General features: G+C 58.6%; 1 protein-coding gene across 11 annotated transcripts in view; it reads left to right on the plus strand.

The window, feature by feature from the left end:
- The window catches only part of GLI2 (GLI family zinc finger 2), a 247,689-nt gene extending 237,470 nt beyond the window's left edge, over positions 1 to 10,219 (plus strand). For all 11 annotated transcript variants that reach the window (XM_057745248.1, XM_057745247.1, XM_057745250.1 and 8 more), the window contains 4 exons: positions 521 to 685; positions 2,400 to 2,678; positions 4,228 to 4,564; positions 6,023 to 10,219. In XM_057745248.1, coding sequence (XP_057601231.1) covers positions 521 to 685; positions 2,400 to 2,678; positions 4,228 to 4,564; positions 6,023 to 8,451 — 3,210 coding nt within the window. In that variant the 3' untranslated portion in view covers positions 8,452 to 10,219. The remainder of the gene's footprint in view (positions 1 to 520; positions 686 to 2,399; positions 2,679 to 4,227; positions 4,565 to 6,022) is intronic.
- The last annotated feature ends 3,083 nt before the right edge of the window (positions 10,220 to 13,302 follow it).

The following is a 13,302-nucleotide window of genomic DNA, read 5'->3' on the forward strand; positions in this document are numbered from 1 at the left end:
TGAGGGTGGCCAGCTCCCTCAGGGACATGGAGGACTCTGGATTTTATTCGCAGTATATTTTAATGCACAGAAAAGTTCTAATCAGGGAGTGCCATTGGGAAACAGTGGAAAATAATATTTACAGAGTTTTTAATCATATGGGAAGAGTCTCGCAACATGCTGCTGATTTTAACGAGCAGAATAAGTAACTGAATGCTCGAGATGTTCCCATTCATGTTTTAAAAACGTGCGGGAATGAACTGCACAGTCCCCAGGATGAGACTTGCCCGGATGTCGGCTGTGGCCTTCCCTGGGCCGTGGGGAAGGTTTCACTTTCCTCTTTGCACTCTTCAGTCCTTTCCAGGTTTTCGAGGTGTGTCATTTATATAATCAGGAAGGAAGGTAGATGTTATCATTGAGATCCGTGCTCCTGGCTGCACCGAGTGGACAGGGATGGGGAGGCGGCAGCGGGCCGGCCCCCAGGTCGGGCTCCCTGCATTGGATCTGGGTGCCCTCACTGACTGAACCCGCCTCTTCCCAGTTCGAGGGCTGCTCGAAGGCCTACTCCCGCCTGGAGAACCTGAAGACACACCTGCGGTCCCACACAGGGGAGAAGCCGTACGTGTGTGAGCACGAGGGCTGCAACAAGGCCTTCTCCAATGCCTCGGACCGTGCCAAGCATCAGAACCGCACCCACTCCAACGAGGTACCAGCCAGGGGTGGGGGGGGAGGGGGCGGGCAGCGGGCATGCGCGTGGGGCCCCTGTAGACATGCACATAGATGCCTCACCCCACAGCTTCCAGACACCTGTAGGCCATTTGGTAGCCAGGTGCCAGGTGCCGCTCCCCCCACGCCCACCCCCGGTGGCGGAGCTCAGCACGCTGTGGCAGCCCCATCCCCACAGCCTGGCAGTTCTGATGACACGCTCCAGCCGCTAGTGCTGCCCGGGCCTGCCGTAGCTGTCAGCAACCCTCCTCTGTGGGGCAGAGAGCAGCCTCTGTCTCCCCAGGTAGCCAGAGCCCGGGCAGGGCTGAGGGAGCCCAGGGAGGAAAGTCAGACAAGAGCCCGTGGTATCGGCTGTAGCTGCCTCCCAGTCCCTGCCCTGCCACCCAACCACTGTCACTCAGGTAGACTCAGGAAAGAATGTTTCTAAAAGCCTACATATATTTTGGACTCCAAAGGTCCAAAATGCTCTGATGCTTGTAAGAAGTTAGAGGAGGGGGCTTCCTAGGTGGCGCAGTGGTTGAGAATCCGCCTGCCAATGCAGGGGACACGGGTTCGATCCCTGCTCCAGGAAGATCCCACATGCCGTGGAGCAACTAAGCCCATGCGCCACAACTATTGAGCTTGCGCTTTGGAGCCTGTGAGCCACAACTGTTGAGCCCATGTGCTGCAACTACTGAAGCCCATGTGCCTAGAGCCCATGCTCCGCAACAAGAGAAGCTATGGCAATGAGGAGCCTGCGCACCACAATGAAGAGGAGCCCCCACTCACCGCAACTAAAGAAAGCCCCAGCACAGCAAAAAAGACCCAACACAGCCAATAAAATAAATAAATTAATTTAAAAAAAAAGTTAGAGGAGCTCCCAAAGGTATCTGAACCCCTCAGAGTATCTAAAGACAAGAGCTAGCCATGGAGATGTGTGTGCACACATGTGTGTGTGTGTTTGCAAGCATGTATATGCATGTGTGTGTGTGTGTAAGCATGTAAATGCATGTGTGTAGGTGTGTGCAGGGATGCACGTGGATGTGTGTATTATGTGTGTGGGTGTGTGAATATGTATTTGTAAGTATGTGTACACATGTGGGTGTTTCTACACATGTGCAAGTGTGTGTGTTTATGTGGACGGGTGTGTTTATAACTACATGCATACATGTGTGTGTATGTGTGTGTGCATATGTGCACAATAGACAGAGTGTGTCTATATGTGGATGTCAGGTGTGTGTGTGTGTGTGTGTGTGAGCTCAGGACCAAAGTTCGGAAACCATGGGTTTTCATCCCACTCCTGGGTGACCTGGGACCAGTGTCCTTGCCTCTCTGAACCTGCCTTTCCTCATGAGAAAGAGCAGGTATTCATGCTGTGTCACAGAGGCATAACGAGGTAATACATCGCTACTGATACCAAAAATCCCAGCTCCCCAATTGCGATGGTGATCACACCAGACACTGTGTGTTCCCTCCCTCCACAGGCTCTGATCCATGTCTCCTGTCTGTGGTGGGGCCCCCTTAACCACCTGCTTACCTGCAGGAAAAAGTGGCAGGCGAGGCTCCTGCGGGGCGGGGCTGACATGGCCCCATCCTGGGGTCCAGCCCCTTCCACCAGCTCTGCCGAAGGACGAGGCTTTAGGAGGACCGGCAGTGCTCGCATGCGGGGTTTGCCTTCCTATCCCATCCTTAACACGGGCCTCTTCTTTTCCCAGAAACCCTACATCTGCAAGATCCCGGGCTGCACCAAGCGATACACGGACCCCAGCTCCCTCCGGAAACACGTGAAAACGGTCCACGGCCCAGACGCTCACGTCACCAAGAAGCAGCGCAACGACGTGAACCTCCGCGCCCCACTGCTCAGGGAGAACGGGGACAGCGAGGCTAGTGCCGAGCCCGGCCGGGGTTCCGAGGAGAGCACCGAGGCCAGCAGCACCAGCCAGGCCATGGAGGACTGCCTGCATGTCAAAGCCATCAAGACGGAGCGCCCCGGGGTAAGCAGAGCTGGGCAGCCGAGGCCGGTCCACGCCCCGCCCCCAAGAGGCCACGCCCAGTGGCGCCAGGGCCATTCCATAGCCCCGCCCGGGTCCCCCTCCAGGAGCACAAGGATGTCCCTCCTCTCTCCAACTCAGCTATCCGCCTTCACCACCTTGGGCCCCCACGGAAACTGTCTCGTGCCAGGTCCCATTCTGCTGGGCAGGCCGTGGGTGACAGGGATGCCTGCCCCGACATGCTCAGTCTGCAGGGGGCGGGTGGTTCCCGGTGTCTGCCTTTCCAACTGGCACCGGGCACCGCAGCTGTCCCCCGCCCCTCTGTCCTGTCTCTGCGTCCTTGCCCCTCTGGCCTGCATCCCTTTTGTTCTAACCACCTGTTCTTTGTCTCCACCTCTTTCTCCTGACTGTACCTCCCCTAAGGATAGACGGTACTGAGGTGAGCGGAGGAGCCGGGTGGGCTCTGGGCGGGCTGGCATGAGTGAGGGGGTCTGGGATGCTTGTCTAGGCTCCTCACAGCCCTGGGACAGCAGGTTTGGGTAGGTAAGACAGCACGCGCTGCAGGTAGGGCCATTGGAACAGGTCGAGGCCAGCAGCAGGGGTCAAGCTTGTGGGCGCAGGAGGAAGCAGTAGGGTCCAAGCCCGCGTGAGGGACAGGCAGAGTGGAGGCGTGAATCTGGGCTGCAGAGCAGGGAGGGACTGGCCTACAGAAGGTCTTGAGTGCCGAGGTGAGGGATGTGTGGTGCGGAGGGCAGTAGGGAGCACTGCTGCTTTCCTGGAACGATCTGGAATTTGGAAGCATTCAGGTTAGAAATGAGCTAAAACTGCTGCATCCCAGGTGAGCCTCATTTGGGCTCGGAGCCCAGGTCCTGTGGAGTTCTGCTCTGTGCACATGTGCCACGAGCTCTCAGCCCGTTTGACCCTGATGCGGAGGGAGGGCTGGTTGGGGTGGCCATTCAGGGCAAGGGCAAGGGCTGTATCCAGCAGCTGCCCCCTCTGCGGTCAGCCTTCCCCTAACAACCCGCCTCCGGCCTGCTGGGCAGGCAGCAAGTCCGCAGCAAGCCTTCACTGTTCCTAGCTTCATCGAGCAGCCCCTCCCCATGGCTGTTGTTGGGATGCTTCAGTCTCCTCTTTCGTGTCAGTTTCACGCGGCTGCAGCAGCCTCTGTGGGGCTCAGCTTCAAAGTGCCCACATATTGAATGCTCTACAGATGGAGCTCCAGCCCACACGCTGGCTGGGAGAGCTTAGGATCATAGCAGGGGGACTGGGTGGGGGGAGAGCAGGAGGGGGTAGTGGGTGCTTGACGATTACCTGGTGCCTTCTACTTGCTGGGTGGTCTCTCCATCCACTGACTCTCTCCAGGAGGCAGTTCAGGTCCAGCTTACAGATGGCGAAGCCGAGGTTCAGAGAGTTGATGCTTTGAAAACCCCTCCATATAGCATCTTCCTTCCCCCACCCCACCCCCCAGGTGTGCAAATGTGCAGCATGGGTGGCGGGGCTGGTGGGTCCTCACACCCTCTGAGTCTGTGCCTTCTCACCACGCCCCTCGCAGCTGTGTCAGTCCAGCCCCGGGGCCCAGTCTTCCTGCAGCAGCGAGCCCTCTCCCCTGGGCAGTGCCCCAAACAATGACAGTGGCGTGGAGATGCCAGGGACAGGGCCCGGGAGCCTGGCAGACCTGACAGCCCTGGAGGACACGCCACCAGGGGCCGACGCCTCCGCCCTGGCCACCCCCTCTGCCGGTGGCCTGCAGCTGCGCAAACACATGACAGCCCTGCATCGGTTCGAGCAGCTCAAGAAAGAGAAGCTCAAGTCGCTCAAGGATTCCTGCTCATGGGCCGGGCCGGCTCCACACACCCGGAACTCCAAGCTGCCTCCCCTCCCAGGAAGTGGTGAGTAGAGGCCCTGGGCGCATGTGTGCGGCGGGAGGGAGCCCAGGGCAGCACGATGAGGTTCACACCCACCAAGCACTGAGTGCCCTGGGTAAGATGGATCTTATGAGCCCATTGCATAGATCAGGAAATTAAGGCTCAGAGAAGTGAAAGTACTTTGCTCAGAACAATGGCAGAGCTGAGACTCAGCCCAGACCTGAGTGGCTCCAAAGCCCATGCTCTTCCAGCTACACCACGCTGCATCCCCGTAACCCCCAAAGCAGGCAGACCCAGCTCACATCCTCTTCCTCATGAGTCATTCATTTTATCAGGCACCCACCGTGGACACCACAGCAAAGGTCCTCGATGGGACAGTGATGCATTCCCGGTCCCTATGGTCAGAAAGCCATGCCACCAGATGCAGGGCGAGCTAAACAGCACCAAGCACACAGCTCAGGGTGGTGCAAGAGAAAGCAGAGGGAAGAGCAGAGAGGACATCACGGAGGAGGCAGCCCTGTCCACAGCTTTAGGAGGTGTTGGCCAGGCTATGAGATGGAAGATATCTTCACCAAGCATTTCTAGAGTGCCAGCTCTGCCAGGCAGTGTGCTGGGCGCCAGACACACTGGGGTGCTGAGCCTCTAGGCTGCCCTCCAGGGACTGACAGCACAGTGTGGACTGTAGGACTGGGTTATTGAGAGGTGATCCTGGGAGGCACCACCCAGCTCTCCCTTGAAGGGAGGATTTGTTACCCCAGCTGTTGAGGGACCGCTGGCAGAAGGCCTTCAACTCCCCTCCTCCAGAGACTGCCTGGGGTGTGCTGACAGCTGCCTCACCCAAGGTCACCCTTTCCCGGGGTGGCCCACATCCAGGGACAGATCTCCTCAGGGTTGTAGAGGCCGCTTAAGGCCCAGAGCTGCCTGTGAGATGAGCCTCGGCTGGCGATGGGCCCGCCTTGCAGCTGTTCTCCAGGCTCATTCTGCAGCCTCTCTGCACCACCCCCACCCCCACCCCCAATGGCTGTGGGTCTCAGGACACTCCCTGTAATCACCCTGCCAGGTAAACTCAGTCCCAGGGGAGCCAGCTGGCAACACCCACCCATGGATTGTAGGGGTGCAGGGAGGCTGTGGCTAGGGCCCTCCCGGGCTCTTCTGGATAACCCAGTGCTACCCAGAGGCACATCCCATCCACAGCTGGAGACTCTGAGGATGGGACAGGATGCAAATGTGGGGCCAGCCCGGCAGTGCTAGATTATCAGGCCTCCTAAATTCCACTAGCCGCCCTGGCAGTAAGTGCCACCATTTGCTAACTGTCCTTTCCTTTCCTCCTTTTGTTGAGAAATCATTGGCTGGGTGCCTGCTGGGTGCCAGGCCCCCCGTGCCAGGGCTCTAGGCCCAGCAAACTCAGCAAGGTCCGAGCAGGCGGAGCACCTCCCCTTGTCCCCCGTGAGCCCTGGCCCTGACCCCTCTCCTCTCCCGCAGGCTCCGTGCTGGAAAACTTCGGCAGCGGTGGGGGCGGTGGGCCGGCGGGGCTGTTGCCTAACCCGCGGCTGTCCGAGCTGTCCGCCGGCGAGGTGACCGTGCTGAGCCATCTGCAGGAGCGCCGCGACAGCTCCACCAGCACGGTCAGCTCGGCCTACACCGTGAGCCGCCGCTCCTCCGGCATCTCCCCCTACTTCTCCAGCCGCCGCTCCAGCGAGGCCTCGCCCCTGGGCGCCGGCCGCGCACACCCCACCAGCTCTGCGGACTCCTATGACCCCATCTCCACCGACGCATCGCGGCGCTCGAGTGAGGCCAGCCAGTACGGCGGCGGCGGCTGCCCGGGGCTGCTCCAGCTCACGCCGGCCCAGCAGTACAGCCTGCGGGCCAAGTACGCAGCAGCCACGGGCGGGCCGCCCCCGACCCCGCTGCCCGGCCTGGAGTGCGCCAGCCTGCGGACCCGGCTGGCGCTGCTGGATGCGCCAGAGCGCGCGCTGCCCGCCGCTTGCTCGCGCCTGATCGGGCCTCGGCGGGGCAGCGACGGGCCGCACTACGGACCCACAGGGCCAGCGCCCGCCTTCCCCCACGAGGCGCCGGGAGGCGGGGCGCGGAGGGCCAGCGATCCTGGGAGGCGGCCCGACGCCCTGGCGCCCCCGCGGGTGCAGCGCTTCCACAGCGCCCACGACGTGACCCCGGCCGCTCTGCCGCCACCCGGCGCCCAGGGCCGGGGCCTCCGCTTGCAGAGCCACGCGAGCGCCGACGGCGGCCTGGTCCGCGGCACCTACTCGCCCCGGCCGCCCAGCATCAGTGAGAACGCGGTGATGGAGGCCTTGGCGGCGGGGGCGGACGGCGCGGGCCCCGAGGTCGGCCTCGGGCTGCCAGAGGACGACCTCGTGCTGCCCGACGACGTGGTGCAGTACATCAAGGCGCGTGCCGGCGGCGCCCTGGAGGAGAGCACCCCGCAGGTGTACCCCTCGGAAAGCACCTGCTTCTCTGAGAACCCCAAACTGCCCAGCCCCAGACTACACGGCCAGCGCACCGTAGGGGCTGCAGACTCCAACGTGGGATGCTCGGCCCCTGTGCTGGGAGGCTGCCCGCTGGGCTATGGGGCCCCCTCTACCCTGAACAAAAACAGCATGCCTGTGCAGTGGAATGAGGTGAGCTCCGGCACCATGGACGCCCTGGCCAGCCAGGTGAAGCCTCTGCCCTTCCCACAGGGCAACCTGGCTGTGGTGCAGCAGAAGCCAGCCTTCAGCCAGTACCCAGGCTACAGTCCGCAGGGCCTGCAGCCCAGTCCTGGGGGCCTGGACAGCTCGCAGCCACAGCTGCAGCCCTGCAGCGGAGCCCCCTCCGCGCCCAGGGGGAGTTACATGCAGCAGCTGCGGCAGCCAGGGGCAGGTGGCCAGTGTCCCGGCATGACTGCTGCTGTGAGCCCTCACCCCAGCTACGGCCAGGCCCATCCCCAGCCGAGCCCCATGGGTGGGGCCCTGAACCAGTTCCCCCCATCCTGCAGCAACATGGCGGCCAAGACAGGCCACCTGGGGCTCCACCAGCAAATGGAAGTTGCTCCTGACCCCCCCGTGATGGGCGGTAGCCACAGGGAACTTGGCATCCCCAGTTACAGCCTGGCCGGAATGCCGCCGCCTCACCCGGCCCAGAGCTACCCGCAGCAGAGCCATCACCTGGCCAGCGCCATGAGCCAGGAGGGCTACCGCCAAGGCCCCAGCCTCACGCCTTCCCACCAGCCGGGCTTCACGGAGCCCCAGCAGGGCACGATGGGGGCGGCCGGATCAAGCTTTGGCCTCGTGCAACCCCGGCCACCTGCGGAGCCCAGCCCTGCTGGCCGCCCCCGGGGGGTGCGTGCGGGGCAGCAGCTGGCCTATGCCCGGGCCGCCGGCCATGCCATGGCAGCTCCGTCGGCCCACCAGGAGATGGCAGAGTCTGTGCGCAAGGGGACAGTGAGCAACGTGTTGTCCCTGCCTCCCCAGCCACCCCCCCAGGACATAGGCGGGGCCCAGGACCACAGCTTGCTCTACTACTATGGCCAGATTCACATGTACGAGCAGAATGGAGGCCTGGAGGACCAAGCCGGCTGCCAGGCCACGCGGCCACAGCCACCGCAGCCCCAGGCCATGGCCTCGCCAGGGGTCAACCAGGTGTCCAGCACGGTGGACTCCCAGCTACTCGAGACCCCCCAGATTGATTTCGACGCTATCTTGGATGACGGCGACCACTCTAGCTTGCTCTCGGGCACCCTGAGCCCCAGCCTCCTCCACGGCCTCTCCCAGAGCTCCTCTCGCCTCACCACCCCACGCAACTCCCTGACTCTGCCGTCCATCCCTGCGGGCATCAGCAACATGGCCGTGGGAGACATGAGCTCCATGCTTACCAGCCTGGCCGAGGAGAGCAAGTTCCTCAACATGATGACCTAAGGCCCCGGCCCCTGGCGCTGAGCAAACCCGGAGGGACCATCGCTTCCCAGAGAGTGGGGCTTTCATCCATTTCATGTTTTTCCCCAAAAGTGTTAAATAGGTCTGAGGGAGTTTGGCCGGTGGCTAGTTCAGACCTCAGATGCTTTAAGGGCAGGTTTATGTGCATCCTGTCTGGTCTTCCTTTAGATTATCTTTCAGAACTCTGCAAAAAGTCTCAGTGGGGAATGCAAAACTCGTTTACACAGTGCTTCGCTGCCTTTGGTGTTTATAGGACCACTCTGTTCTGGCTTTGTCACCTCTGTCATTTGGCTGATGAGGGATTACGTTGGCCCAGGGCTTTCCAAGCACACTTGGAAAGAGGCAAGAGGAACCACATTTGGGTTTGAATCTGAAAGCCATACTAGATATTCTAATCCAGGAAGAGAAGTTTCTTGTTTCAGTGCCTGCAAGGTAGAGGAATTCGTGGCCCACCAGATTTCTTCTATGAAGCATAATTCTTGAGGCCTCTAACATCCCTTGACATGGAGGGAAAGAAATTTTTATGTGGATAATTTGGAAGCACATCGTGATTCTGGGTTTGGTAGAGCTGGCATCTCTACCCCACATAGCCAAGCTTGCAGCTGGCCGACTGTCCAAGAGTATATGGGTGAGTAAAGGATGGAAACGTTGCCCCCAAAAGGAAAGAAAACTGTAATACTCAGGGCAAGCCCAGAAGCTGCCCTGGCCTCTCCAGACCATGTTTACAGTATTCATGCGTGTAGAATGTAGCCCTTCCTGAAAAGAACACATTTCTAAATACCTCGGGGCTGCTGGAGCTGCTGTGGGTTAGGGATGGCCAAGGGGAGCTGAGGCGCGGCCTGGGGTCTGGGTAAAGTGAGCGCAGCAAGGGCCCAGCCTCAGGCCGCACTGGAGGTCTCCCAGAGGACCAGCAAGTTGCATGCTTACCCAAGCCTGTTTCTCCAAAGCACCGTCCACCCCCTGGACCGTGGGAAACCCTAAGGCTTGACAGCAGCCTCTGCCCAACTTCTTCCAGGCCGTGCTGTCCGCTCTCCCAGCTACAACATGCAGTCCTGGTATCTTCTGAACTCCCTTCTCTCCGCCTTCCTGTTCATTTCACAGAGAACGATGACGTGCATGGTGTTTTCGGTGGGGGTGGGAGGGTGGAGGGGTTGAGTCTTGGGACTCTGAGGGACCATCACTGAATTTTCCTATTCGGTGTTCCCAAGCCCCACCCGGAAATGGACTCTGGAACTGGCATCAGAAGACATTGTTCACAAACTTACGAACGTACAGTAGGGTGAATGGATGCATCTTCCCCGCCGGCGAATACAAACACCCCACACCTTTCAGAGGCTGAATGTGTGGCAACCTTGCCAAATGCACCTGCACCACTATGAACCTGATATGGACCATGACCCTGGCTTCAACCAGGACAGGGCTGAAACCTCACCTGGGCCTCTGCATCCCAGAACAGCAAATGCTTTGTCAGGGTCCAGAGACAAGGCCACCTTCAAATGACAGCCCTGGGACACCTGCAAGGGTCTGGGCTCTGTGTGGTGCACATTCTTTCCCTGCCCTGGGGTTTCGCTAGCCGTTCCCAGCCTGTATATAGTCTGTACAGAAGACAGCATCCCTGAAAATACTGTAGGTGAATCATCCGGTCAGATTTATATCTCCGAAACATTTTTAGCTTTTTCTACATGCAATGAATTGAGATGACATACTCAACGTGTAAATAAGTCTTTTTGTACATTAAAAAAAAAGTAATTTTTTCATAATTTATTTGGTCTATCTGCTTCTTCCTTGACAGTAGTTAATGAAAACCTGGGCAGTAAATTCGGTGTATTTGAATGGAAACGAGGCTGTATTTTTCTCTCAGCAGCATCAAAATGGACTATCCCGCCTTTACCAGGAAATGTTTAACGCTGGGGCATTTACTACCTATTTGTCTGTTGTCTCATTGGCCGGGGGGCAGGGCTTGACGTTGTCCAGGGAATATCTGGCTGTTCTTCCAGCCAGCTGGATAGAGCATCTAAGTCGGTTTGCTGACTGGTTGTTTGTACAAGATGCAGCTGTGGTCCCAAGCCTTCCTCATGTGGGAAGCCCCTCTTTGACAGGCAGTTGGATGAGCACGTTTGAGTCATGGGCGAGGGAGGCGGGGAGGAGACGAGCAGCCCCCTGTGCTCTGGTGCAAGAGTGGAGTCAGAACAGACGGGTGCAGCACCTGGAGACCAAGCAACCAGCCTTGGGCAGGGCAGCCCTGGCAGGTGCATGGTGTGTGTGTGGTGGTGGGGAGGGGTGGCAGTAGTCAGGCTACTGCTGTGGGCCTCAGGGGGACCGGTGAGGGGGGCTTGAGGCTGGGATGAATTCTGCAACTGGGAGGGGAGGGTCCAGGATGGCGCTGAAGGGGGTGGAAGGCACCTTCTATAGGGCCAGGGATGCTGGGCCTCTGCACTCCCAGCCCGGGCCCCGTAACACCCGCCTTTGTTTGCCAAGGAACAAAACCTTGACACCCAGCTCGGAAACCCAGGATGCCAAAGCCACGTGCAGCGCAGTAAGCTCAAAACTATTTTTGTGGGTGTCACGGATGCATAGAAGAAGCCTTCTCTAGTAGTTAAGTGTAGGAACCCATTAGGGGAACCCTCACGTCTCTGGCCGTATCTTCCTGGTAGAAAGACTACAGTGGAGTCCCATCCCCGAGGAGCCCCTCCCTTTGCGGGGGTGGGGGTGGGTGAGGGGGCGGGGCTCACTTAGCTGATTGCATGCTTCGGAGGAGGAACTGAGCGTACCTGGCTGGGCCCTTTCCTCTGCCTGCCTCAAAGCCCATCCTCAGGCCTTGAACATCTTCTGCTTTGACATATGCTAAGTCCCCGGAAGCAGCTCTGCCCTGCTTTGGGGGCAGGGGGAGGCCAGGATGTTCAGTGCTGCCTGAGCCCGGATGAGCCACAGTATTAAGAAGCCCACTGAGGCCATTCGGCTCAGCCGCGTGCTCTGTGTCACTTAACCAAGGCCACGATCGTGCTGCTTGAGCGTATCCCCGAAGCCTCAGCACCAGTAAACAGCGTCCGTGTAGTTGATGAATCTGGGTCCCCTGAGAGCTGGCTGATCCTGGTTGGGCTGGGCTGGGCAGCTCTTCAGGAGCAGCTCATCCAGCCGGCTTGGCAGGGGCAGCAGCTTCGCTGAGCTCCACGTGACCCTCATCTTCCTTCCTGGTCAGGACGCCAGCCTGGGCATTGCCTTCTTGGGGTAATAGCAGGAGCATGAGAGAGCAAGCAGAAGAGCTTGTGCCTCTGCTCAGACCAGGGCACCATCAGTTTCTGCTCATTCTTCCTGCAAAAGCAAGTCATATGGCCAAACCCATTATCAGTGACAGTGGGAAGTGCCCTCCTTCTGTGGGTGTGAGAGGGACAGAGTGACTATTTCTAAGTAATAATACAACCTCCCACAGTTCGCCCTCACAGACTCATGTCCCTCCCACATGTAGAATACACTCACCCAAGATCCCCCCAAAGTCTATGCAATCTGTCATTAGGCTCGAAGTTTAAGATCGTGTGGTCCATACCTGTTCCAGATGCCTCTCTTCTTGACCCAGAGACTCGTGAACTAAACAGAGTTCATACACACACCCAGCACACAGAGTGGACCAGGGCGGTTGCCACGCCCGTCTCAGCCGCTGGTCCACAGCATCTGAAGTCCTGCTGGTCAGAAGTCGCCAGTGGACCCACCTGGGGTGGAATTCTCCTTGAGTGTCTCACACTGTTGTGCTCTGCAGCTCTGGCATCCACATTGGGACGTTCTTTGTTTTTCCATCAACCTTTCCACTTCTAAAGAAAGCATTGGAAAGTGTGCTTCCCTGGGCAGCAGAGTAACCTTCAGCCTCTTCCTGTCTGAAGAAAGCTGGGAGCTTTATGTGTCAAACGCCCTAAATGTACTCCACGCTTACAATACCTGTGCCCACTCAGCTCCCTCAGACGTGGTGGGTTTTGGTATTTGATCCCAGTCCCTTCTGTGCGCCAAAGCCACACCCACAATTCCTTTGGCGACGTGCGTGCCTCTCTACGTTGATTACTGGCAGCCCACGGCAGACTACGCTCGGCACCCCGCTGACATTGAAGGGATATTCAAGAGCCACCTTATTCCTTTCAAGGACCATAAGACCAAGGGCATTAAAATCAAGGGTGCATGGCTCTGTGCACAGCCGGCAGGAGGCCCATCTCCCTCAGGACCTGCTGGGGCTTTGGCTTCTGGAACACGCAGAGCTGAGTCCATGCTGACGGCCTGGGCTTTGGGACAACCCGGGGCCAAGTCCACAGGACCCGCTGGGGCTTCAGCTTTGGGACCTCATGGGGTCCAGTTCTCTCTGACAGGAGCCCGGTCTCCTCAGAACCTGCCAGGAGGTGGTGCCGCTGAAGGAAGAGGGAATCCACAGGACCCAAGGCGTGGTGGCTACTAGTAAACTCCTCCCATGGTGCCTTAGTACCATGTAGACCCCTACAAGGGAAATAAGAATCACAAGCTGACGTTGAACTTGGTCTGGGGACACTCCTGAGGAACCAGCACATGACCCCTCAATGAAGAAATCATGAAGTCCACATTGTAATTTAATACACAGGCCCACTTCAACTTTCCCCTGCTGCCTCAGTTGTATGAAAACGTCTTTCTCCATCGTGACCCACTGTTCTTTTTCTGGAACCGTTACTCTGTTTTCCCCTCATTTGGACAACCTTGATGGAGTTAAAGCAGACGAGATGAGTATGGGATCTGGGTGGGCTTTTCTGTATGGCTTTTTTCACTAAGGATGTTTTTAACGTTCATTTATGTTGTAACAAATATCAGCACTATGTTTTTTTC

Source organism: Hippopotamus amphibius, chromosome 8 (genome assembly GCF_030028045.1).
Source record: "Hippopotamus amphibius kiboko isolate mHipAmp2 chromosome 8, mHipAmp2.hap2, whole genome shotgun sequence".
In the NCBI taxonomy this organism is placed as follows: Eukaryota; Metazoa; Chordata; class Mammalia; order Artiodactyla; family Hippopotamidae; genus Hippopotamus; species Hippopotamus amphibius.